Source organism: Rutilus rutilus, assembly GCF_951802725.1.
Source record: "Rutilus rutilus genome assembly, chromosome: 22".
Lineage (NCBI taxonomy): Eukaryota > Metazoa > Chordata > Actinopteri > Cypriniformes > Leuciscidae > Rutilus > Rutilus rutilus.
In genome coordinates, this window is record NC_140227.1 from 7,233,952 (window position 1) to 7,261,237 (window position 27,286).

Here is a 27,286-nt window from a genome sequence, read left to right on the forward strand (position 1 = left end):
TAACTATATAAGAGATTACTATAGGCCTAGGCTACAATGCTTCAACAACATTAATCGGTTTGGTCACAGTGCACAGATCAGTCATTCAGCTGTAATAAACTGTAGAATTACAGATTCATACATTTGAAACCAGATTTACATATCACAGCACAATGAATTATTAACTCCAGCTTGCAACTTCTAAACAGTTGGCCCTATCCAGCTTTAGTCCTACAAACAGTATAATCACACAAAGCTGTATGTTATAGCAAATCTCAACTATATATTGCGTTTAGGTCACCATATGTAAACTATTGCACATCTCTTAACTGCTAAATGTGGAAAATTAGGCATTAAAGTATTATAAACATTAATATCATGAATTTCTGTAAAGCTGGCAATTGAAACAATGTATTGTGAAAAGCTAAATTGACAGGACTTTTTTACAGTGCACCTTGTGCAAATAACAAACACCACTGTTTGCAGATGTAATATTATATTTGACATTTGCAATATGAAGCTGTGGCAGAAGTTGTATGACGTCATGGCAGGTTTATACTATACAAGTGCAAACAATTCTGAAACAATTGAGCAATTATTCATCCCATCGGATGACAGAAACCACCTCCTCTGCCACACGTCCACATCCTGCTACTCAGGATATGTTGTGTGTCTGCGCTGGGAGCTCAGCTGTACTTTAGACCTGTGCTGCTTTATTTTTATGCCAAACAGCATCACTAAAATGATCTTCTCAATAGTTATTCTTTTGCTTATTTCTGTCACGGCATCAGGAGGTAAGACAAAGTGCATGTAGCTTGTCATTTTCAAGATTTTGCTGTTGATTTAACTTAATATGATAATTTGATATTCAATTAAACATTACAGGCCTACAAAAGAGAAGTGTTTGATTATGTATTAATTAATTAGATTAATTAAAATACAAAATACAATGTTTTTGTTTCAATATTCAAATGTGAGTCTTGCAGATAATCCTACATTTGCAAAATGTAAAAAACTTGCAAAAATCAATTTATGATTCAAGTCAACTAAAGAACACACTCAAAAGAAAGAAAGAAAGAAAGAAAGAAAGAATCATGCTTGGAATAGTTTATCATTAAATATTTGCATTAATTTTATTTATAATCATATATTCAAAATGTATTCATTCATTCAAATTCCGTTGAATCAACATAAATCTTTAAATTGAGAAAACATGAATGTAATTTAATTTAATTTGGCTAATGGTGGAACAAGCAGTATTTATGTTGGTAAAATGTTTTTGTAAAAAATTGGATTTATTGACGGTTAATATATAAACCTGGATTGTGTATTCAGAACAGATTCAGTTTATTAGTACTAGTACATAAATCGAATTTTTGTTTAATTTATGTATGACTGACAAATATGCATCACATTAAATGTATTATTTCATATTAAAGCTGCGTAATCGGAATGGATGGAAGCTTTGTATGTAAAATATATAAATCTTGAAAATAGGCCTATTTTTGAGTGTTGTTTAAATTTTTTGTTTGTTTTTTGACATTTAAAACGTCAAAATACAAATTAGTTTTTACTGCACTTTATTATTTACAGAAGCATTTACACTGCTCTTTGCAATACTTGTTTTTGATAAGAATAAAATTAAGCCTCCTTCAGGGTTATACAAAACCCAGATAACACACATACTTACTGTGTACAAGGAATAGTTTACCTACAAAATTACTTTTAGAAATACTATTAAAGGTGAGTAAAATTACTGTTAATAATGTTGTTTTTCCCCAATGGAACACACACAAAAAAGAATTCTTAGACATATCATAACATCTTATAAAACAAGCCCTATCTTCCAAGTCTCTTCCAAGCTACAGTATATCACTCTCAGAAAAAAAAAGGTACAAAAGCTGTCACTGGGACAGTACCCTTCAAAAGGGTTCTAATATGTACCATTTAGGTACTAATATGTACACGTTTGGTACCAATATGTACATGTTTGGTACCAGTATGTACCTTTGAGGGACTTAAATGCACTCTTTAGGTACAAAGGTGTACCTTTTGAAAAGGTACCGCCACAGTGACAGCTTTTGTACCTTTTTTTCTGAGAGTGATATCATTTGTGCAAAGAAACCAAAATTTAACATCCAGTTTCCAAATTGAAGTTTTTATACTTAACTGTTCTGAAGTGTAAAGGCAAAAGACCGTAACTTCGTTTTAGGTCAAAAATGAGTTATATTTTTGGCACATTCAAGACCTCCTTTATGTGGATAAGTATCTTGAGTCAATTCCGTTGTTTTTTCAAGAAAATAATGGGTTGTCTTAACAGTAACTTCCAAAAGTTGATCGCGAAGGATATATGCAGAGTTGACAGAAATTTTTTACACATGCCGTAGCAGATGAATACAACAAAGAACTAAAGCCCTGCCTCACCCAGTTCGGGTACCGGACCTGGATGAAACACCCATGCATCTAGCTGGCAGAATGCCAAAGCTTCGCCGGCTCCTTCAGCTAAAGAAACATATTTGTTTTTTGGGCATTTTCACACCTGAAAGTCCACACCAAGGTCCGAACCAAAGTTCTACCAGAAAGACTCGGGAGAATAAATACTGTGACAATTATACATTTATTAACAGCCCAGCAAGCAATAAAGCTCTTTGGCGTAGGCCCCGTCCGTAGCTCGCAATCCGAGGGTCCGGACTCTGCATATCCTGCCTGAAGACGAAGGCAGGGGCGCAGCCGACCCCCTGTGAGGTATGGGAAGGGACCATCCTGGTGGTGGTGGTGGTGGGGAGGATGGAGGGAAGGATCCGTCTTGGAGGTGGTGGGGAGGATGGAGGTGAATGGAAGCGTTAGCATCTGCATAACTCAAACGTGTGTAAATACCAATCTTTTATACCACAAGTATTAGAATATGATTGGATAGATGAGAAGGTAAAGTGACATAACAATTGAGTCTTCCCGGCAGAACTTATGCTAAAGCTTTCATTTCATGTTTTGATACATTCGGTTGGTTTTGGTTTGGTTTCTCATTGCAATTATGCAAGCGCACTAAAGAACTTTACATGACGTACTTGCGTCCTGTCATCATCATCTATGTGGGCTGCATTGACATCTGACTTCAGCGTGTTGTCAATTTGGCGGGTAACTTTGACAAGAATGAATGAACAGATGCATATCGTTGCCACTATACTTTTATTATTATGGCATTACTCCCTGCAGCACCAACTATACTCGAGGCTAGTTCAAATTCGCCAAATGAGCGTCCTCATTGTGCGAACATTTTATCGTCGCCGGCAGGACGCAGGACACATATGTTTGTGTGTGTGTGTGTGCGTGCATGTGAATCAGCTGGAAGAAACGCTGTGGGCAGGACTGACAGATCTGCACATAAATATTCTTCTTCAGTTGTTTAGGCTAAGCGGGAACCACCGGAACTTCCTGTAAATAGTCTGAAAGTCCGACCATACAGAAAATGCTTTCACACTAGAAACGAACCAAACCTTTGTTCAGTTTGATCCGGACCGAGACTACCTCTTTTCGTCGGACCAAATTTCGTCTGTTTGGTCCTGACTGTGGTCCGGGGGAGGTTTCACACTTGTAATTTTGATTTGGATCAAACTGAAAAGTCCGAAAGTCTGGACCAAACAAGGTAGGTGTGAAAGGGCCCTTAAACACGGTCGAGCCAATGCTGGTAGAGCCATAGAGCCTATGGAGGTATTTTGTCATGTCTAATGTTAATGCCATCAGAATGCAACCAAAGCACAGGATAGCAATAAGTAGATGGATATAAATAATTGTAAATCATACAAAATAAATGCCATGATGATCACTAGATTTTATACAGGTTTTGTTTAATGATTTTGTGTATGGTGATCTAAATATTGATAATGTGGAAGTTACTGCCTTTTGCCTTGGCATGACTTCTCACTTTTTGCTGTCAATACAAAGGCAGAGTACAGTAACTTTAAAATAGTGGTCAAAAGTCAAGTTTGAGCTCAAGATTTTTTTTATGTAGATAATCTTCATTACTAAAACATCTAATTGCCAGATTTCCAGTGTCCTACCTATAATTAATTTGGCGGGACAACTAACAATCTTTAAAGTCATTTTTCTCAGTTCCACACTCTAGCAAGTTAAGGTCTTTTGCCTTTGTAGGTCAGTGTTGTTCTATGTCAATAACTGTGCAAATATTCTTCAACAAAGTCTCCTTTTGTATTCCACTGTCTTTGGAACAACATTAGGGCAAGTAAATAACTACTGAATTATCATTTTAGGGTGAACTATTTCATTAACTTGAATCTGAATCTGGCTATTTGATTAGTTTACCTCTTTGCAGACGCCTTAACACCTACAAACAAGGATATTAATTAGCTAACACGGCAGGCAGACAGGCAAACAGGGAAACCAAAATACCATGATAATAACACAACAAAATAGAACATAACTGTTACAGTAGCTCACCCCTTCCGGAAGGCGCATCCTCGCACCGATGATAGTCAAAAAGAAGAGGGAGGGATGAATGGTGGTGGGAGGAGCCAGGGAGGAGCAAAGAGCAGGAGGAGCCAGACGGTGACCCACAAGGCAGCAAGGAGGATGTCCCACGGCAGAGTCGAAGGAGGGAGAAGCCATGCTGGCGACTTGGCTGTTGAAACCAGGGGGATGATGGACGGAGATGGAGTCGATAGACATGAAGACCTGGGCGCAGGTGAAGAGTCATCGAGACTGGGCAACATGATGTTCCTGAAGGCCGAGACAAAGCCAGAGTGACGACTGTCTAAGGTGGAGCCGGGGTGCCAGAGGGCTGAGATTTTCTCTGTCACTGTATAAAGTATAAAGGTGCTCAGTGTAGGTGTTAAGGCCTCTGCAAAGAGGTAAACTAATCAAATAGCCAGATTCAGATTCAAAATAATGAAATACTTCACCCTAAAATGATAATTCAGTAGTTATTTACTTGTCCTAATGTTGTTCCAAAGACAGTGGAATACAAAAGGAGACTTTGTTGAAGAATATTTGCACAGTTATTGACATAGAACAACAGCCGGTGCGACTGAGGGCCAAGGTGGAGCTGGAGGAAAGGCTGAACCAGATGGAGCCGAAGGGCTGGAGAGATGGAGCACAGAAGTCCGAGGTGCAGGCAGAGCAACGTCTGACCAAGGTGGAGCCGGAGGGACAAAGGAGCCCAGTAGAGCCGTAAGGTGGTTCCAGGTGGAGTGACGGGATCAACAGGTGGAGGCATAGCGGGAAGCTGGATGGAAACTCTGAAGACACAGGAGCTGGGCAAAACCAGCAGAGACACAGGAGATTTGGAGCTGGGCGAAACCAATGGAGACAGGAGACTTGGAGCTGGGTGGGACCAGCGGGGACGAGAGAATCAGTGAAATATCCTCTTCCATTTCCTCAAAAAAAATCAGTGGCCAGCTGCAGCTCACTCTCAGATGCGGGAGTGTGGGCAGAGCTTTCCTCCATGCCCTCTTACTCCACGAGCTGCCCCATGGTGATGCACAGTGTTGCCAGATCACACACCTGATCAGACTCACTGTGGGGCTCAGACTCCGGGATGTATTGATGTATTGTATTGTGTAAGATGTATTGCTCAGTCCTTGTCATGCATCGTAGCAGGCTCGGGCTCTCTGTCTGCGGTGGGCTCAAGCATCATGTCCGTGCAGCCGGGTGATGGCTGGCTGGGCTCTGGGTCCAGAGTGGGGCTGGTGATGTCATCCTCAGTGGAGCAGATGGTGAATGCCGATCTGTTATTCACCAGCACTCACTCCACAAAATGCAGCAAAATCCTCTCTGGGACTGTTCACTGGCAGGCATGCCTTGTCTTGGAGACTGGTCTGGTTTTCTGTCAATAATGGTTGTAGTAACACACACGACGAAGGAACTAAGGAACAAATACAGTCTTTTTTAAATCCACAATGGAAAACTCAGGAGATCATAGGAGTAAACACAATCACTTTTAACATAGACGATACCAGATAAAGGAACTAAGGAAACACAGGGCTTAAATATGTGAGGAGAGTAATCAATGTGAACAGAAACAGGTGTGAGGAACTAATTAACAAACAAGGTAAATTAACTAGGGAACACAGGCAGGCAAACTGGGAAACCAAAACACTGACCGAATCACAGAACAAAACAGAAAATAACTGTTACACATTAAGGAAACTAGACATTTTTATGTTCTTGAAATGTTACAAATCAACATTGAGTTGTTATAAACATTAAGTTGAAAGAATGTTTCAGGAACATCATAATAACCTTAAAGTCGTCATGAAATCAAAATTGATCCTATTTACTTTGTTAGCGCACATTACTAGTCTTGTGGTGAACAATTAATCTGTGCAAAAAATGTTTTTGTTGTGGTAATCTTTAATCAAAATCAGAAAATTTGCTTCCACTCTTCCTTCTCTGATGACTTCAGTTTGATGGCTTGGGTTGAATATCCTTAACCACTCCCCTCCAACTGTCAGTCTGCCATGAGCAAGGGATGGAGAAGAGGTGCGCTAAAATAAAACCCTGCCTCTATTCAGTATTCAGTTTCACATGAATATCACATGAATGTCACAACACAGAAGTAAAGTTGGTTGACGGGGGCTTTAAAGAAAAAAGTAAATGGGGAAAAATTCCGGTTCACAGGGACTTGAAAGAAAAAAAAAGAACGAAAAAAAAAAACGTTCCACCAACATTAAGAAAATTGGAAATCTTAACGTTCCCATTACCAATTTTTTTTTTAGGAAAACATTCTCAGAACAATTCTTTTTTAGCTGGTTTAACTGTAATACACTGTAGAACAACAGATTCATGGCTTTCAAACCAGATTTACATATCACAGCACAATGTATTATTAACTTCATATGTATTAATAACACTTTTTTACTAACTACAGAGACAGTAGAACTTACCAGTCCAAGAACCCAGACACCCACTGACATGACTTCTGGAGATACTTCTGAGACACTGACTACAACACAACAAATCATAATTCAACAAACAACAATGTATGTTACAAACAACACTCAGACAACCTCTTCACAATCTACTTGGATGCCCCAGAAATCTCTTCTGACAACGTCCGAATCTGCGATCACCACTGCTAACTCAACTGAAATATTTTCAGAAAAACCAAACAACACAGTCACAGGTACAAGATTCAACAGAAATACTGTATAGACTGAGATAACACAAGATCAAGATCATTTTCACAGTTTCCAGTGCTGTGCTGTATTAGCACATCTTTTCAGGTTTCATATCGGCTCAAGTATACCTCTGTGTTTGTTGATTTATATATTAATGTGGTTGATTTATCTCTGTCTTTTATAGCTCAGGGAGACAGAGAAGGACAAGACGAGGCAGTAAATCCAGGGCTCATTGCAGTTCTGTGTATTTTCTGCATTGTGATGGCTGTAGTTGTTGTGGTTGTTATAGTGAAGGCTGCTCGCTCCAGAAGGCCACATTTTGAGAGACTTGATGATGTATCAATGGTGAGTCTCAAATGAAGTGGTTCTGTACAAACACCAACGTTTCCTTATTATTCTGCATTTTCTTCTGGCTGTGAATTTTTGCCAGCCCATGGTAAAAGGTTTATCACACTAATGGTAAAGTTCTCAATATACTATGATTTGGAGTCAGTCTGTCAAACCCAACATTCACAATTTCATATATGTTTTAGCCAATGACTTTTGAACCAAATACAGTAGTCTAGAATCAAAATTCCTTCAGCAAAATGGGCTCAGATATTCTTACAAACAATCTTTACAAACTGGACATTATAATGTATTTGGCCCTTTAAATATTTCTTGCATCTATATGTAATAAATAAATGAATGGATAAATAATTAAATAACAATTTAGTAGTATATATATTGAACATTAAGTGTTTTATGCTCACCAAGGCTGCAATTATTTGATCAAAAAGACAGTAAAAACATCTCAGTTACGTTTGTAACCCTCGTTCCCTGAGTAGTGAACGGAGACATTGTGTCGTGACGACGAATGGGGTTTTGCTTAGAAGCCTATCACCTTTGAGTATTACAAAACGAGCCAATGGCAAGGAAATGCCATGGGTCTGCGGAATTTGCATAGCGTGACTCCGCCTTACCACATGGGTATATAAGGAAGTACGCTGGCAACATGCAGTTATGTTTTCCTGCTGAAGAGCCAAGACTGAACTACAGTGGTACAGCGGAAGTGGCAGGGAGATGTAATGTCTCAGTTCCCTACTCAGGGAACGAGGGTTACATAGGTAACCAAGACGTTCTCTTTCGTGGTCACTACGAGTTACGTTGTGACGATGAATGGGGTTCCCAGTCTAATCACGCCACCTCGCCCTGCGTAAGTCCGAGCTCCCTATCGTGAGACTGGCATGGATGAAGGACTCCTACTTAACAAAGGAATACCAAGGTGCACTGGAAATACACAAGTGGGGGTCGCCCAAAGGGGAACCATGCACATGGAGGCACCTAGCCAACACGAAAGCTGCCGGCGACATAATTCTGGCATTGACGTCCTGTCCAGGAGCCCGCGGTAGCATGTCCATTGCACATGGCACATCTGTTGATACAACAATATGCCTGGGAACTCTTTCTAAGTGCACTCCGGCCAGTATAAAGCTGAGGTTTGTCCACGGGGTGAAGGTCTGGCGGCAGGCCCGATTAACTGTTACCCGGAGTGTGCCGCGTTGCCATGCCCATCTCGGGACTCGATCGCGAAGCCAGTGCTGAAGCGGTCTCATATGAAGCAATCCGAGTGGTGTAGCTGCTGCTGCGGATGCCATATGACCCAGGAGCCTCTGAAATAACTTCAGTGGAACCGCACTCTTGCCCTCGAATTGTCTCAGGCAAGTCAGCAGTGACTGCGTGCGCTCGCTCGTAAGCTGTGTGCACATGGCGACCGAGTCAATCTCCATTCCGGGAAAATAGATCCTCTGCATGGGGGAGAGTTTGCTCTTTTCCCAGTTGACCCGAAGGCCCAATCGGGCTAGGTGCCGGAGCACTGGGTACCTGTGTTCGCAAACCTGGTCTCGAGAGTGAACTAGGATCAGCCAGTCGTCGAGATAGTTCAGGATGCGAACCCCGTGTAGCCGTAGCGGCACAAGGGCTGCCTCGGCGACTTTCGTGAAGACGCAAGGAGACAGGGCTAACCCGAATGGGAGAGCCGTGTACTGATATGCCTGCCCCTCAAAAGCAAATAGAGAAGAAACGGTCTTGGAGGGGCGGCAGTCGTAGAAGGGCACCCTCGGCGGCGAACAGACTGAGGTAACTGTGCCGGCGGCTGGGTGGAGGCAGCAACTGGCTGCCGGGGCAGTATATGCTTGATAGCCTCAGTCTGTTTCTGGCCAGCCAAGAACTTTTGGGCGAAGTCCTCGACTGCGCCGCCGAAAAGTTCCGCGTGGGATATAGAAGAGTCGAGGAAACGGGTGCGCTAACGGGTGTACAATCATCCAACTGCAACCCGGGAAAGCATGGCTGTCACTTCCGGGTCGGACTCGGCCAATGCTGGCACACCCGAAGGCGGCAGCACAGCCGAATCCCCAGAAGACTCCAGCCCACCTTGTGATGCGGCGATAGACATCGTCTCATCATCTGGAGCCCCAAATGAGACGCGGGGAACGTCAGTATACGGCCCTGCGGCTGCACTCAGAAGACTTAGGGGTTGCTGAGCAGAAGAGGCGGGTGTTTTGTCCTGAGGAAGCCTTGGCCACCAGCCAAAGTATCATCTCTCGCGGAGGGGATAGATTGGGGTGTGGCAGAGGGGACTCTACCTTTAGTGAGGTCATGGAGTCTTGATCGCACATCAGCGATGGTCATGTTCCCACAATGAGAACATGATTCATCCACGAACGCTGCCTTGGCGTGCTCTAAGCCCAAACACGCAAGACAACACTCGTTCCCATCAGATAATGGAACAGAACGACTGCACCCAGAAGTGCACGGGGGAGACATCTTTAAAAAGACGTGCCACGTGCATGTGTGCATTTTGTGAGGGGAAGCCCATCAGCCTGTGCTGAAGCGACCAAGGAGAAACACGCTGTTGCAGACCACTGTACAGATCAGCAGGCAGGAATGTGAAACTCACTGGAAAACGCCTTTACACCAACACAGACTGGAGAGCTGCTTGTCTCAAAGAATACTCAATGACACTCAGAGAGAATTCAGGCTACAGGAGTGACGAGGACCTCTTGGCTCCGAAGCAAAAACATAACTGCATGTTGCCAGCGTACTTCCTTATATACCCACGAGGTAAGGCGGAGTCACGCTATGCAAATTCCGCAGACCCATGGCATTTCTTTGCCATTGGCTCCTTTTGTAATACTCGAAGGAGATAGGCTAAGCGAAACCCCATGCGTCGTCACAACGTAACTCGTTGTGAACACGAAAGGGAACAGTAATATTGTGAAATATTTAAAATATCTGATTTCGGTTTTAATATATTTTAAAAAAGTAATTTTTTCCTGTGATGTCAAAGCTGTATTTTCAGCATCCTTACTTCGGTCACATGACCCTTCAGAAATCATTCTAATATGCTGATTTAGTGCTAAAGAAACATTTCTTATTATTATAAAAGTTTTGTGGAAACTATGCTAATGTATAAACATATATATACAGTATGTGTGTGTGTGTGTGTGTGTGTGTGTTATATATATTTAACTGACCTCAAACTTTTAAACAGTATGCATATATCTATCAAATATCCTCATGACTTTAAAAACCTTATTATGGTTGGGAGGATATAATACGGTAACTTATTTTAACTTGAATGATTTTATCTTTTTCTTTTAACAGGGCAAGATAAGTGAGGACGCACCATTTGCCCACTACCCTCCAAAATGAATGGCAGTTTCTGTCTCAGTAAACTGCACAGTTATGCCTCTAATATTTTTCTTGGTTGTTTTGAATTGAAATGCAACATTTTAATCTATAGACTTGGTGTGCAATACCCGGATTATGGTAATGATCTGCTTATTTTTTTTCCTTAAAATGCCACAACCCACAACAAACCTTTAGTCAAATGAAGAAATCAACCTGTTATGTCCTAGAATTTTTTTTTTTTTTTTTTTTTTTTGTTAATTAAATGCCCTTTGCTTTTGATAAAAGCTATACTTTATACTAAATGAATACATGTAATTTTAATGTAAAATGTACATAAGAATAAACGCACTCTGAAGGCCACCTAGTTGTGTCAAGAAAATGTTTACTATCAATATTTGTCAGACACTATGATAGGAGTGTGACATTTTCAGCTTGTCCTCCAGATGGCGACAAAATTGTTCGCAAGCTGTTGTGTATAATGTGGTTATAAAGACCTGGGCCCATATGTATAAAACATCTAAGAATTGCCCTTAAGAATAGTTTTAAGCTTTGACTTAAGTGTCAAAAAATCCTTAGTAAAGAGTAGGACTTCTCTAAGAGTAGGAGACTTTTATAAAGAGGCTAAAAGCAACTTTCAGTAAAGTATAAGACTGATTCTTAAGTGCTGACTGAAGTGGGACTTAAAAGCTGCAAACTAAGGACTACAATAATGTCAACCAAAAATGGCCGCCCTCAACCACTGAATAAGCCAATAGTGAGCCTGCAAGGGTGAGGTCACTGCAGCTTGGCACCAGTCATTTAATGTAATTATAATAAAATAATTTATAAGACACTGAAACTAAATTTTTTTTTTTTTTTTTTTTTTTACATTGCTTTGCATTGTGCAAAATTATCACAAATTAGTAATGATGCTGTGGAATCCCCTGTGGAAAAGTGAGGTAAAGGAAAATTGTCAGATTCCCCCTTTATTCAAATAGTATAAAGAACACTTCCTGCTCAGCTACTGTTCGGACGCTCTTGCTTACTGCTCCGCGCTTTGCTCTATCGCTTTTACATTTTATCTCCTATTTTTTCTATATTTGATTTCCTTTATTTTATTTCCTTTTATCACCTAATTTTAACTTCAGCAAATCAGCACAGTGCTCATACGACAAAGTTTGGATTACTACAAAAACTGAGAATTCTTTTACCCGACCAGCTTACATACCGGGAAAGGAAAACACAACTGCCTACAAGGATAAGAGAAAATGCCTCTTCTGGAATCTACTTGCTGCACCAACTGCCACAGACTTTTACAAAGGATTGCAGTTCTAGAAACAAAGTTATTTACGGGACCACCAAACCAGACGGAGCACACAACAGAGCTTCGTCATGGACACCCACAGCATACCGGTGAGTCCCATGAAACTAGTACTCCTCGACAGGTAGAGAAACAAGCCGATCGACTTACTAATCGATGGCACAAACAGGGAGCTAAACCCAAAGGCACTCGAGACATCAGATTGTCACGAGCATCACATATTACCGCAGTAGCATCCTCTACCCCAGATACAGCTCTGACAAGGATTGCAAACACTGGCCTCCTACCACCGCCTATACATCTTGAGAACAGATTTGAAGTACTAATGAATGTAAATGAGGAATCCACAAATGTGATGAATGTGATCGAACACAGACTGAATGGGCCAGTAGCTAACACTGATGCTAACTGGCGCTCAAGGTCGAGCAGACAGTGGCACTCAGCTCAGAGCGCAGCCGAGCCCAGGACTCTGATAGTGGGGGACTCCATAATCAGAAACATTAGCAACAGGGATACAACTACGTGCTGCCTTCCACAAGCAACAACTTCTGATATAAACAGGGAACTTCAGAACATTCTGATGAAACATAAGACTGCAAATCGACTCATCATACATGTGGGGAAGAATGATATTCATAAAGAGCAGTCAGAACTCCTTAAGAAGGATTTCAATGAACTTTTTGAAACACTTAAAAGACTGAAAGTTCAAACATTCATCAGTGGACCTCTCCCAGCAAGAGGAACAAACAGGTTTTCACGGTTGCTTGGGCTTAATACATGGCTGCAAAAAACCTGCAATATAAAAGCAGTGAACTTCATTGACAATTTCAATCTTTTCTGGAGTCAACGACAACTGTTTCATCGGGACGGCCATCACCCAAACAAACTTGGTTCAAGAGTGTTAAAGGACAATATCTACTTCTCCCTAAATCATCCTTCTGCGGTTTGTGCCAATCCACTCAATCTGAATGGCACACACACACCTGGACACAGTATGAATGACCACGGGACTTCACTTCAGCAGCAAAATGGACATGATAACACCACTCCGCCACAACAACCTCTGCTCACGGACACAATCTCAGCTGAGCCCTGCCCACAGAGCTCACCACAGACAGCCATATCAGAACTGCTTGAAGATTCAGCACCCAAGGACGACTTCCTGGAAAACAGCCAGGGAAGCCAGGACAGCATATTACAGCCTCCTATAACACCAGAGCAACAGCCCCTTTCACCAGACACTTTCTCCCTCTCCCCTGCAACGCCACTACTCTGCTTCTCACAGAAAATGGAAGAACTGGTGCATGCTGGAACCAGACTATCCCACTCTTTTGCTGCAAGCCCCCAGATACCAACTAAAAAAAGACAGGCACCACTACCACCAAAGCCTGCGGGCCCAGCTCGCCTTCCCCCTCCTCCTGTGAGAGCTCTTCGGCCTCTGCCACAACGCCAGGGCCCACACCCTCCTCCTTCTGCTCGAGGTGAACCAAAAACAACTGATACCAGCTCTCAGTGATATGTGTCGGGTGCCCGCTCTGATAACAGTAACTTTCTCAAATGTTTACAAAACAAGCGGGAACCCAGTGTGCCTGTATCTTTCTCTATTGCTGTTCTATTACATGATAGAAAGTCTAAGGCCTTCAATAGCCGTACAGCAAACCCAACTAATCTGGTGCCTATTACACGTCAAACTAATATTGCTGTGGGGAAAAGTAAGTCTGTTAAGTTAGCTCTTTTAAACATTCGCTCACTTAAAAATAAATCACTTCTAGTCAACGACTTAATAACTACAAACAACCTGGATTTTATGCTTCTAAATGAAACCTGGCTAGAAGACAGCTGCAGTGCAACAATCCTCAATGAAACAGCCCCTCCTAACTTTACTTTTATGAGTGTCTGCAGAGCTGTTAAGAGAGGTGGGGGTCTAGCTGCTCTTTTTAAAGATATCTATCAATGTAAGCAAATATCATTTGGGAATTACTTGTCTTTCGAATATCTGGGTATTGTGTTAAAAGGTGCTCCACGCATTTTACTTTTCATTATTTACAGGCCTCCAAAATACTCTCCAGCCTTTGCTGAGGACTTTACAGAACTGTTATCAACAATTACCTCAGAGTTTGACTGTTTTGCCATTGCTGGAGATTTTAACATCCATATAGATAATGGAGAAAACAATATGGCAAAAGAAATCAAAACTGTTTTAAAAACTTTTGATCTGACTCAGCATGTACATGGACCCACACACAATCGTGGACACACTTTAGATTTACTTATCAGTAAGGGTCTAAACATTTCATCGATTGTTATTAAGGATGTAGCACTGTCTGATCATTTCTGTATTTTCTTTGATATATTGATCTCTCCTGCCACTGAAGCTAGATCTGTGTCTGTCAAGAAGAGATGCTTAAATGAGAACACTAGTGTCCTATTTATGAAGGCTATATCCTTAACACCAAGCATATCTGCAGACTCTGTTGATTTTCTCCTTGATTCTTTTAACTCAAAAGTTAAAGGTGTAATTGATGATATTGCTCCTGTTAAAGTCAGGAAGAAGAGTGGCAGACAAAAGGCACCTTGGAGAAAATCAACAGCAGTGCAAAATATGAAAAGACAATGCAGAAAAGTAGAGCGCATGTGGCGGAAGACAAAACTTGTAGTCCATTATAACATCTACAAAGACAGCCTTCATGCTTTCAATATGGAACTAGGCAAAGCTAGACAGACTTTCTTCTCAAATATTATAAACAGCAATTTAAACAACACACGCACTCTTTTTGCTACTGTAGAGAGACTGACAAACCCCCCAAGCCAGATTCCCAGTGAAATGCTCTCAGACAGCAAGTGCAGTGAGTTTGCTTCTTTCTTCTCTGAGAAAATCAATAATATCAGAAAGGTGATCAGCACATCCTTGAGTTACGCTGGGGTCAGACAGATCAAACCACCTGAGAAAATAGTTACTATGTCTGATTTCAAAGAAATTGATGGCAAAATTTTGGAAGAAACCGTACAGCACCTTAAAACATCAACCTGCGCTCTTGACACACTTCCCACATCGTTTTTCAAAAGTGTGTTAAACAGTTTAGAAGCAGATCTTCTAGAAGTGGTAAATGCTTCACTTCTCTCTGGGAGTTTTCCAAACTCCCTAAAAACTGCAGTTGTCAAGCCCCTCCTGAAAAAGAGCAATCTGGATAAGACCATATTAAGCAACTATAGACCGATCTCAAATCTTCCCTTCATAGGCAAGGTCATTGAAAAAGTTGTCTTCAATCAGCTGAACAAATTCTTATGCTCGAATGGATACTTTGACAATTTTCAATCTGGTTTCCGACCGCACCACAGCACAGAGACAGCGCTCATAAAGATAATAAACGATATTCGCTTAAATACTGACTCAGGCAAATTATCAGTGCTGGTACTACTCGACCTCAGTGCTGCATTTGACACTGTCGATCACAACATACTTCTGGACAGGCTGGAAAACTGGGTGGGGCTTTCTGGGATAGTCCTAAAATGGTTCAGGTCATACTTAGATGGGAGAGGTTATTATGTGAGTATAGGAGACCATAAGTCTGAGTGGACATCCATGACATGCGGAGTCCCTCAAGGCTCAATTCTTGCACCACTCCTGTTCAACCTGTATATGCTCCCAATGAGCCAAATAATGAGAAAGAACCAAATTGCTTACCACAGCTATGCAGACGACACACAGCTCTACTTAGCCCTATCGCCTAACGATTACAGCCCCATTGACTCCCTGTGCCAATGCATTGATGAAGTCAACAGTTGGATGTGTCAAAACTTTCTTCAGTTAAACAAAGACAAAACTGAAGTCATTGCGTTTGGAAACAAAGATGAAGTTCTCAAGGTGAATGCATACCTTCACTCTAGGGGTCAAACAACTAAACATCAAGTCAGGAATCTTGGTGTGACACTAGAGTCAGACCTTAGTTTCAGTAGTCATGTCAAAGCAATAACTAAATCAGCATACTATCATCTGAAAAATATAGCAAGAATAAGATGCTTTGTTTCCAGACAAGACTTAGAGAAACTTGTTCATGCTTTCATCACCAGCAGGGTGGATTATTGTAATGGACTCCTCACTGGCCTTCCCAAAAAGACCATAAGACAGTTGCAGCTCATACAGAACGCTGCCGCCAGGATTCTGAGCAGAACCAGAAAATATGAACATATCACACCAGTCCTCAGGTCTTTACACTGGCTCCCAGTTAAATTTAGGATTGATTTTAAAGTATTATTACTGGTATATAAATCATTCAATGGCCTAGGACCTCAATACATTGCAGATATGCTCACTGAATATAAACCCAACAGATCACTCAGATCATTAGGATCATATCAGCTAGAAATACCAAGGGTTCACTCTAAGCATGGCGAGTCCGCTTTTAGCTATTATGCCAGCCGCAGCTGGAACCAGCTTCCAGAGGAGATCAGATGTGCTCCTACTGTAGTCACATTCAAATCCAGACTCAAAACACATCTGTTTAACTATGCATTTACTGAATGAGCACTGTGCCAATGTTCGTCCGACTGTTTGTACTGTATTTTATTTTGTATTCTTCTAAACTGTTTTAACTATTCTTATTTCTTTTTATTATTTTAATTTCTTCTATGTAAAGCACTTTGAATTGCCATTGTGTATGAAATGTGCTATATAAATAAACTTGCCTTGCCTTGCCTTGCCTAGTATTAAAAATGTGTTAAAGATTTTGTAAGCGTATTGTGTAGTTGTGCCTGGATTCAAATGTTTATTTGTGATAACACAAACATTCCAAATTGTACAGACATCATTTTTAGCCAGGCTGTCATACAAAGAAATTATGAACACATGAAAAAACAAGAGAGGACAATGAAATATTAATAAATGACTATGTTGCAGACAATGAATGATTTTTTTTCTCTCCTTTGAGCTTTTTAGTTTTTCTAAAACCTGTACAGTAGCTGTTGTTTGCCCTTTTTTGTCATTTAATATTCAACAATACTGCCTGCATTTACACCATTATATGAGAACTGAACTGAGCTGGACGATGACATCACTGTTTTCTCCAAAGCGGCTATATATATAAATGAACTAAATAGATAACTAATGATTTTTTTTACAATGGAAATGAAAGCTTTAGCGTAAGTTCTGCCAGGAAGACTAAATTGTTATCTCTGTAAAGCTGCTTTGAAACAATCTGCATTGTAAAAAGCACTGTAGAAATAAAGGTGACTTGAAATAATTTTGTCAGATAAATATCTTCACTAAGTTTAGTGTTTTGTTCTTCCCTCATATTTTAAAATATGTAAAAAATATAAATATAAAAATATTTTCCTCATAATTTGATGGTTTAAGCAAACTTGTAGGGTCATTAAAAAAAAAAAAAAAAAAAAGTGCCTTTATACATACCGCCCCTGATATTTTAATATTATCTGAGAACTGAGTTATTTTTTTTTGTTTAAAAATCCAAGTCAAATAACAAATATTTTTTAATGGAAGTAATGGCAAGGGACCAATTACCAGCAATTTAACCCTGTAAAGCCTGAAATAGGAAAATACAATATCATGTCAATTTATTAAAAAAATATATAAAAAAATACTACAGTTTATTGAACCTTTAGACAATGTAGGTTTGCGTTTTTTTATGTTTTGTATCATATTTGATACATCAGGCTTTTATGGCCCATATGCTATGATGATATATGGAGCCCACACTCAAGGAGGGAAAAAACATCTCAAATATATTTCGGGGACCAAACTGAATGAAAATATCCAATTTGTTGCATATGTTGTTAATGTATTTACATTTCAGATTCCTCACTTACAAGTTACGTTTCAAAAAAAAAAAAAAATGGATGAATGATCAAGACGCATGTGCATGTACAACCTGAAAGTGGACATTTTTAAAAAGTATATAAACTTATATAACTTGCTAAAGATAATATAAAACGGTTTTTACAGCAAAGTTTTGCTCATGTTGATAATTAAGAGGCTTTTGAGAACTGAAAGTTCTGTGTAGTAACAATTATACATACAGAGATTATAATTTTTTTAAAGTACAGTATGTAACATCTTGGCTTCTCATGTGAACTACCCCTAGTGTTTAGGACAGCATGCTCTTATTGTTTACATCAAGACATGTGACTGGATCAGCGTCACTGAAATGAGTGGTTCAGAGTTTGAAGTCTAAAACCTTTCACCTCGAATATAAACTGAAGTATTGTTAACAGAACTGCAGAACAGACACACCTGTGTGACACTCCCCTCCTACTGCACAGGAATCCACACGTAAGGCCTTTTCTTCTTTCTTTACGTCTTCTTCTGCTGCATTTACAGATGTTGAATTCCCAGACGTTTTCACTGTATATTTAACATTATTACCAAGTTCAGGGTCTTAGTGAAATATTTCACTTCACTGGCTCAATAAGTTTCAGTTTATTATACGATTTGAAACTGTTTGTCTAAACTAGGACTCAAGGGGCCACTTGTAAAACGTTTTATGATTGCAAGGGTATATATGACCTTTTTCTTTTTTTCATGGCTTATTATTCAATGAAAAGTCCTTACATGTGTTCTTTAATATAAAAAACAAGGTGTAGTGATTTCATTTGGTACTGTATTCAGAAAATCAAGGTAAACGTAAAATAATAATTAAGCTGCACAAATGAAGTTAAAACTTGTTTCAGTGGAGTCCTTAAAGAAACACTCTTTAAAAGAGTTGCCATGCACTAACACCGATCTAAATCTAATAAACCCAGAGCGGTCAAACAAGGATTTTTTACTGACCAATGTTTGTCGCAATAGCACTGTAATGTTTGGCATGGAATACTACTTTACTTCAAATACTGTGCAGTGGGAACTGTATATTATATGCTTTAAAAAAAAGAAAAGAAAAACAGTACATATAATTCTTTGATTAAACATTTCAATCAGTAGTATGCATGTTACATTATTTTGGCATGACCTGATCATGTTACATCTTTAATTCAAGGTGCCGAAATCTTTTAGCATTCTCATTCATCATAATAAAAGATGCTGTCGACGTATCTTAATAATAATCAATCTTTAGGGACCCCCTACAAGATGTTCATAGGACCACAGAACATTTTTAGCTGGCAGTAAATGCCACTCTGGGACCATTGATGGCATTTAGCCATGTATTATGATTAAATACATTTTTGTAATATTATAGGAGATGTTTATCAATAATTTTCCTTTGGCTCCAGGTCAGTGCCACAAAAACTATTTTGGTGTCCAGAACTAAGCGCTTATGAACAAAGATTCACATACAGTGTAATGATATACTGTACATACTATATACTGCATCAAGGATTTTATGGTAGCATGATATTCCCAACATAAGGTGCGTTTACGCAATGTCAGAATTACTGTAATCACGAGATTCGACTTGTAAAAAGTATTCACGTCTTTATAGAACCTGTAGTTAAACTCTGAATTTTCTTAAAGTTTCAACTTGCACAACCTCACTGTCATGCAGATATACTCAAAATAGCGGCATCTTGTAACATTTTTGATCAATAATAATGCAAGAATAATCTGAAAATAAAAGACATACAATACAGTTTAATGATATAAAATTCAATAACTAGGCCTATGTAACTGGTCCTACTCGCACCGCTCTGAGCAGGATTCAAAACAGTGTCACCGGCATGGGAGGCAGGCGTACTAACATTGACGGCAAAGACCACAGAGTCTAACGTCAGTCACTAGAGCGTCTCTTAAAGGTGCTCTAAGCGATGTTGGGTGACGTCACTTTTTGTTGACGTTCAAAGTATTGTCAAACAAAACAGAGGCTAGCTTGATCCTCATCCCGTCCCCCCACCCCCATCCCGTCCGTGCTTCCTGAAACAGTCATGAACCATTTAAAAAAACCAAACTGGATATACCCACCTGTCCAGCAAAAACAGAGCCACCTGAATTTCGGATTGGAAGCCCTTCTGCCGGCGGAGTTCTCGCCACCTTTTGAACGCTTTTCCGATGTCAATTCGGGACTTTGCGCGTTCCTTCTCCTTTTCCCTATTCTTTGTTATTTGTTATTTGGGCTGTCTACAGAGACCACGTTTTTTTACAGTGTGTTAAACTACAGTGTGTTAGTGAGGAGATTGCTGTATGTGACAAAAAATGTTTTGGCCTAAAAAAGGCCTCTTTACTACAGTAGCTGGCCTCTGTTACACTCACCCCCCTAAACCTCCCTCCCATCGGGGTCATGGCGCCAACGTAATACTCACACCGCTCAGAGTGGGATTCAAACCAGCATCATCAGCATGGGAGGTGGGCACACGAAAAAGGACGGTAAAGACACAGGGCCTTATCATACACCCGGCGCAATGCAGCACCAGCCGCAACACAAGCGTTTTTTGCTAGTTTCAGCCCGACGCAGTTATCATTTTTCCGACGCAGTTATCATTTTCACGTCCTGCGCCACGTTGTTTAAATAGCAAATGCATTTACGCCTATTTGTGCGCCCATGTGCTGGTCTGAAAACAAGGTGTGTTCAGGCGCATTGTTGGCGCATTGCTATTTTGAGGCAACTGAAATAGACTGCGCCATTGACCAACTGAAACCTGGTTTAAAGTCAATGGTGCAATATTTTTTTTGTTATTTAAAGGGTGCGTTAATAATGTGCGCCTATAGGCGGATTCAAAACGCACATTCACCATGGTGCGATCTGCCATGGCGCAAGTGCAACTGGCTTTTAAAGGGAATTGGAGATGAGACTCGGATTTGTTTATTGCACGTTACGCCCAAAACACAACCATTACTCAATATGAGAATAGGGACAACCCTTTTTGACCATGTGCTGGGTGCGCCGAACATATTTGCCATCATTAAACTAGCAAAAGTGGATTCGGACACGCACTAAATGCACTTGCGGTGTGCGCTTTAGACCATGCACTTAGATCGTTAAAATAGGGCCCACAGCCTCTAACGTCAGTCGCTAATGCGCCTCTTGAGGCCAGGGGAGTGAGGTTTAAAGGAACACTCCACCGTTTTTTTTAAATAGGGCTTATTCACTTTCTTTCCTACATTTAGATAGGTGGGCAAATGCATTTTTGTCTCAGTGCATGCATTGTTTTAGTTTGACAGGGTCGGCTCTAGCTTAGCTTAGCATAATGAATGGAATCCTTTGTTGCCAGCTAGCATGTCCTGAGTAAAAGTGATAAAAAAACACAAAAAAACCCACCTAATTACTTCTTGTGGCCTGCGTATTCACGTATTGACTTATATATTAAGGACTATATTAGGGGGAAGCACAGGCGAAGCACTGCTACTTGGGCGTGATATCTCTGCGCCCAAGTAGCAGTGCTTCGCCTGTGCTTCCCCCTAATATAGTCCCAAGTCAGTATCTGCCTAGGAAATCGCCTAGTGTTAATCTGCATCACTATTTGTACTTGTTGTGAATACGCAGGCCACAAGAAGTAATTAGGTGTTTTTTTTTATTTTTTTATATCACTTTTACTCAGGACATGCTAGCTGGCAACAAAGGATTCCATTCATTATGCTAAGCTAAGCTAGAGCCGACCCTGTCAAACTAAAACAATGCATGCACTGAGACAAAAATGCATTTGCCCACCTATCTAAATGTAGGAAAGAAGGTGAATAAGCCCTATTTCAAAAAACGGTGGAGTGTTCCTTTAACTGCTAAGCTCTTTACAAGTTGGCCTCTGTTACACGTGCATAATGTCTACGTTTATGCATAATGACTTTTGTTTTGTCTATTTATTACTTAAATTACATGATTCATTTTGGTCTTAGTAGTGTTGCCATAGAAATGCATAATTCTGAGTCAAACGACGTGAACAGCTAGTAGAACGTCCAGGTTCATTTAATAATTACAACATGGCATGAAAACATTATTTTAAATGAGGAGATGACTAAAGGTCTAATTATTCACAAGAAAAAAGAAAAAGACTGTTATTGCTCAAAAAATAAAAAAAAATAAAAAAATAATCAGGAAAGCTGCACCTGCCAAGGTAAACCAAGTAATAGTGCTTTGCCAACCGTTTGTCCAGGAGATCTATTTCATTGTGAAGAGAATATGGGCGTTGGGTTTAGACTGCTTCAAAAACAGCATAATCACTCAGAATGACTGTATTCAGTCAAAGTGCTTAGGCAGGAGCGATACGAAAGTGTTCATCATATAGTTCAGATATGTTCTATACAGGTAATAAACAGGTACAAAGTGCATGGAAATATGAGTCATAAGCATTAGCCAATGAGAAAGAGTGTATGTTAATGATCAATCAGGGGCAAATGTGTAGAGCAAAATGTCAATCATAATGGCATAACCTCTTTGAAGTATTGCCGATATGCTATTTTAATTGAATGCATGTATGATTATGCATGTAGTATTAAGTGATTATATAGTTTAAGTTATTATGAAATGTTTTTTTCCTCCTTACAAGTTGTTTATTTGTATTTTGTCTCTGATAAGCCACTGAAATTTGGATGAGATTTGCATCAAGGGTACTTTAGGTAGATTTAAAAGCCTGTGAGGGAAACTGTTCCTGAGGGATTTATGGATATGCCATTTGGTATTTCTAAAGGTTATACTGTCCTTGAAATAGATTATGCTGAAATGTCATAATAAAATAACTAGATTTTAAAAGTTATTTAAAGATAATATAAGTATAAATATAAGACAGACTCTGACAGTATGATGGTCACTACTCCAATTTGCTTTTTATCTTCAGACTTGAACAGTTTTTTCTGCAATCACTTACAAAGTCAGCATGATGTACTGCATCATGTTTATGGCCCTGCATTATATAATACACTCTACTACTACTACTACTACTACTACTACTACTACTAATAATAATACTAATCATATACATCACTTCATATATACTGTATATTATTCATAACTGACTATTTAATTTAATAATTGAAATTAATTAATTAATTGAAATCGGCCAATAAACAAAAATTCGAGTTTTTCATTGTTTCTGATCAACAGTGTCTAATGGATTTATTATGGTGTGGTCCCTCAAAACCCTTTTATTTTTTTTATTTTATCCAAATACCAAAAAAAATGTTTTGCTTTATTACTTTTGAGCCCCACAAAATCTAGCAAACCTGAATAGTGAAATTCATCAGTCTATAAAATTGTAACCACACTTGTGATTTGGTTAACCCAAGAAAACCAGTATTTCTCCATTGTTTTACCTGTTTTCAAATAGTGTGCTGTTCCTTTTCTGAATTTAGTTGAATTTCAACACAGTTCAGATATCTGCATGTGTGCAGAATGGTCTAAATAGACGTCAGTAACACGTAAATCTGACTGTGATCCACGTACAGGTGCTGATTAAAAGGTGTTGGCGTAACACTAACTATCATGTAAGACTACTTTTATCACAAATGCAGGCTCTAAAACGATTTTATTGCCTTTTGTCGCAAGGAAGAAAGAAAGATAATGAAACAGCATGAGTATGAGAAAATGTTCAACTATTTTGAATTCTTAACCACATAGTCTGTCAGCTCAGATTACCTCTCCAGTCTCATATGTGATTAAGACATGACTAAAATAATGTGATAGAATAATGTGACATTTTAGTTGCTTAGTGTAAATGAATGTAACGAATGCTTGATGCTCCCTGTCTCGCTTGTTTATCTCTTCCAGTGGCGCCTTGAAATGTTAGTTCAGGACAAGAAAGAGATTTATGATTTAATGAAAGTGTTTCTTTAATTAAAGTGCTTTATACTAATCTGTCACAGAACTTATTAAATGTTGTTTTTCTCTGTGCATCCAGTCATGAAGAAACTCATTGCTCAGATCTGAGCTACGATGAAACAGCAGTCATCTGCCATATTTCAGCGTCTGTCTCTCAGAGGCATTTTGCCATTTCAGCGTCCCTCAAAAGCCACCTGCTGTGTTTGTACGGATCTCTTATTGCATTAACACACCATTGATTTAGACTAATACAGATTATATTCAATCCTTGAATAGCAAACAATAGATTTGAGCTGGACTTTTGGCCTATTGTTGAAACAGATAAACTCATTTGATTACTCATTTGAGGGTGAGCACCGTTGCAATGCCAACAACTTTTACGCAGGACATATGTTAGTCTGCGTCACACTTTTTCAAAGGAAACGCTTTTTTATTTCAAGGAGTAATTAAGCAGAGATTGTAGATTGTAGACTTGCGTAATCTGACTGAGCTCATCCTTACAAATCATAAATGAATTGTGGACTGAATTGCATTATTTACGTTTAAAAAAATCAGTGAAACAAAGTTAGATGTTTTGCTTATTGTTCAAGCTGATCTTTTCCATAGAACTAAAATGGATGGGGACTGAGAATATCAAGCTTCAAAAAGGAAAAAAAGAACTGAAGCATCACCATAAAAGTACCTACAATTGACTGCAGTTTCCAGCTGAACACCAGTGGCAGTAAAATACCATCAACTTTTATTTCTTTTTACAGAAATTATTATTACAGTAGCAGATTATCAATTCATAAAAACGTATTTTTTGCAGAGTCACAATACTACTGCATGTTATTACCTTAAAAGACTTTTACCATAATGCATGATTTGTAAACTAATACATTTTAACTTTTGCATCATATAACCAGCTGCAGTGTTGTGATATAGCTCTGTATATCTCGCCGTTGGTACAGCATTGCACTTACAATATGGAACACTTGTGTCCGTGAAACATGAGTCGTGACACCACACAAAAATGGCGTGGTTGATTCAGCAAATACATTTTTTACCACAAGTTTGATATGGCTGTAATTATTGGTTAGCTTTGGTTTGGTGACTGCCATTTAATTTCTAAACTGTCACGTGAACTGATATGTGTTGTTATATCAATAAAAAGTTGGACTGTAATTATCATCTTTTTCAAAGAGAATTGGATGTCTCATGTTTTTCAAAAATGTATAAATTCAAATCTGCATCCTCAATTATGTTTGAAGCAGAGTGACTCACTAGAAATTTCACTCTGAATCTCTGTAAAATGTGCATGAAAATCGAGAATTTATAACATCATTTATTTTAAAACAATCAAGTCTAAAGCTCATATTCCTATAGAATTCCCATAAATATGCAAGAATGTTACTTTTTTTATGGATCAGGTAATGGGAAATTTTAGTGGCAGAGATTCCACATACAGTATGCATGCGCTTCACTCTACTAGAACTCAAAGTGGAGGGTTAAAAAAAAAAAATACAACATCTAAAATCTTATGTTAGAACTTACATGCAGCAACTTATACTACATTATATTATATAGACCATATATTTTGAATATAAAAAACAAAATCAGAAAATCACTCTAGTATCATGAATATCACTTACATTTAAAAATAAAGGTTCCAAACGGGGGGTTTCACAGTGATGCCACCGAAGAACCAAAGAACCTTTCAGTGAACAGTTCTTATTTTTTTATTGTGAAGAACATTTTAATAATCTGAAGAATCTTGTAAACTATAAAGAACCTGTGCAGTGGAAATGTTCCAGTGATTTTAAAGTTTTATTTCATCAAACCATATGCCGTTCTTTTTCAAGTGTGTATACCTATATCAAGGTATCTCTCGAATTTGCATCAGCTGACAACAACACTCTCAATCCTCTCAATGACTCTTTTCTTTTTGATAACATTACAATTGTCATTCTGTGTTTAGTGCATGTACTGTAAGTGTGGGTGAACTGTAAATGCAGGAAACACATCCATACACACACTTAATTAACACTTCAAAAATCACACTATTTTTGGAGGTGTAAAAAAATAGGATCTACCGCTGAATAATCACTGAGGTGAGAAACATCAGCTATTTGGTGTAGATTTTAATGTGCGAACTGTTAAAGACACAGACACACATGGTGTAGATTTGAACTAACGTCTTTGTTTACTGAATTACATTACGTTTTCTGCATTACAAACAGACTCGGCATGTTGCCATGTATTGTTCGCACTGTGCATGCATACTGCACATGTGCATTAGGAACCACATTGATGCTCAGAACGCCTTGCCTAAGGGCTGCATGAATCTTTCAGCAGAACCATTTGCCTGTGTCAAAAATGGTGGGATTTTACGGTGATGAAATCCAAGGTACAAGGTAATTTGCTAAACTGATTGCTTTTAAAGGGAGGTCCATTATCTATCTTCGCTACTTTTGGGATGCCAAACATTGAGGAAACTTTATCCATTACAGGGATCACAGCATTGCCTGTGATGGACTGAATAACCTCTACCACTGGGTAGTGTGAATATTCATCTATGATGACAAGCATGTATTCACCTGTTTGTAGCGGACCATAGAAATCAGCACTGACTTCTTGCCAGGCATTTTCAGGAAGCCTAGATATTTGCAATGGCTCAGAATGTGTCACAGGTGTGTTGCTTGACAGGCAAGACAGTTTGCTACCATAACTTCAGCTTTTTTATCCATGTCAGGGAACCAGACCTTCTCTCGTAGGAGTCTCTTTATTTTCACAATGTCCTGATGGGATTCATGGGCCACCTGAAGAAGTTGGTGCTAATGACAGTTCTAGAGAATCTGAGGATTAGGTCGTCATTAGGCTGGGCAGCGAGTTAACTGCTGATGCTTTTATATTTTTATATTTTAGAAGTGTTTAAAACCCCAGGAATTAGCGTGAATGAGTGAGCACACTCTTTGAAGAACTGGGCTGTGGGTTGTAGAAACAGGGTGACGAGACATGTAATACGCTGGGTTGTCTGAGCCGTTCCTGTACTTTACTCTGAAGTTATAAGGTTGAAGTTCCCAACACTCAATTCGAGCAGGTAGTTTGGAGCATGGGTTGTTCTACAATTGGTGAGCTCAAAGATTTTGTGATCTGTTATCAGTGTGAACAGATTTCCGTAAATGTAAAGGGGAAAATGTTTGACGCTTTGGGAACGCCCCTGCGTGATTGCGTCTGAAGCACGAAAGTCAAGTAGTCCAATGGCGAGAGTGAGCGCTGTCGGTACACGATCCGTTCCACCTGCACGATCCGTTTCACGCATGCGCGTAATTACGTACGTTAAATAACAAACGGGGTCTTATGGACGTATTTTGTTATTCTGTGCCGTGATGAAGACAGAAATATTATGTCGGTGCCTGTAACAGTTTTATACACTGCTGTCACGTTATTTGAGCTGTTTCTGGATGAAGGCAGACTGCTGACAGTGACAGAGTTCAGGGAAAACTTCCTAATGTCAAGTTTAAAATGAA

At 39.4% G+C, this 27,286-nt stretch overlaps 2 protein-coding genes across 2 annotated transcripts in view; both read left to right on the forward strand.

The window, feature by feature from the left end:
• Positions 1-638: 638 nt before the first annotated feature.
• cist1 (colon, intestine and stomach enriched 1) lies at positions 639-11,143 on the forward strand. The gene is made up of 4 exons (XM_084395570.1): positions 639-773; positions 6,863-7,117; positions 7,297-7,457; positions 10,758-11,143. Exons 1-4 carry the CDS (start codon positions 701-703, stop codon positions 10,803-10,805), a joined length of 537 nt encoding a protein of 178 aa, XP_084251696.1. The 5' UTR covers positions 639-700; the 3' UTR covers positions 10,806-11,143.
• A 7,180-nt stretch (positions 11,144-18,323) lies between these two features.
• The window catches only part of pde4cb (phosphodiesterase 4C, cAMP-specific b), a 120,626-nt gene continuing 111,663 nt past the window's right edge, over positions 18,324-27,286 (forward strand). Inside the window, exon 1 of the mRNA XM_084395553.1 lies at positions 18,324-18,370. The gene's annotated coding sequence lies outside the window, so the exon portion shown is untranslated. The remainder of the gene's footprint in view (positions 18,371-27,286) is intronic.

What these genes read in the sequence shown, in the direction of transcription:
- cist1 (XM_084395570.1), top strand. Translation starts at nt 701, where the DNA reads ATGCCAAACAGCATCACTAAAATGATCTTCTCAATAGTTATTCTTTTG. An exon ending in ACCAAACAACACAGTCACAG is followed by an intron (nt 7,118 to 7,296) that starts GTACAAGATTCA and finishes TGTCTTTTATAG; the next exon opens with CTCAGGGAGACAGAGAAGGA. An exon ending in GACTTGATGATGTATCAATG is followed by an intron (nt 7,458 to 10,757) that starts GTGAGTCTCAAA and finishes TTCTTTTAACAG; the next exon opens with GGCAAGATAAGTGAGGACGC.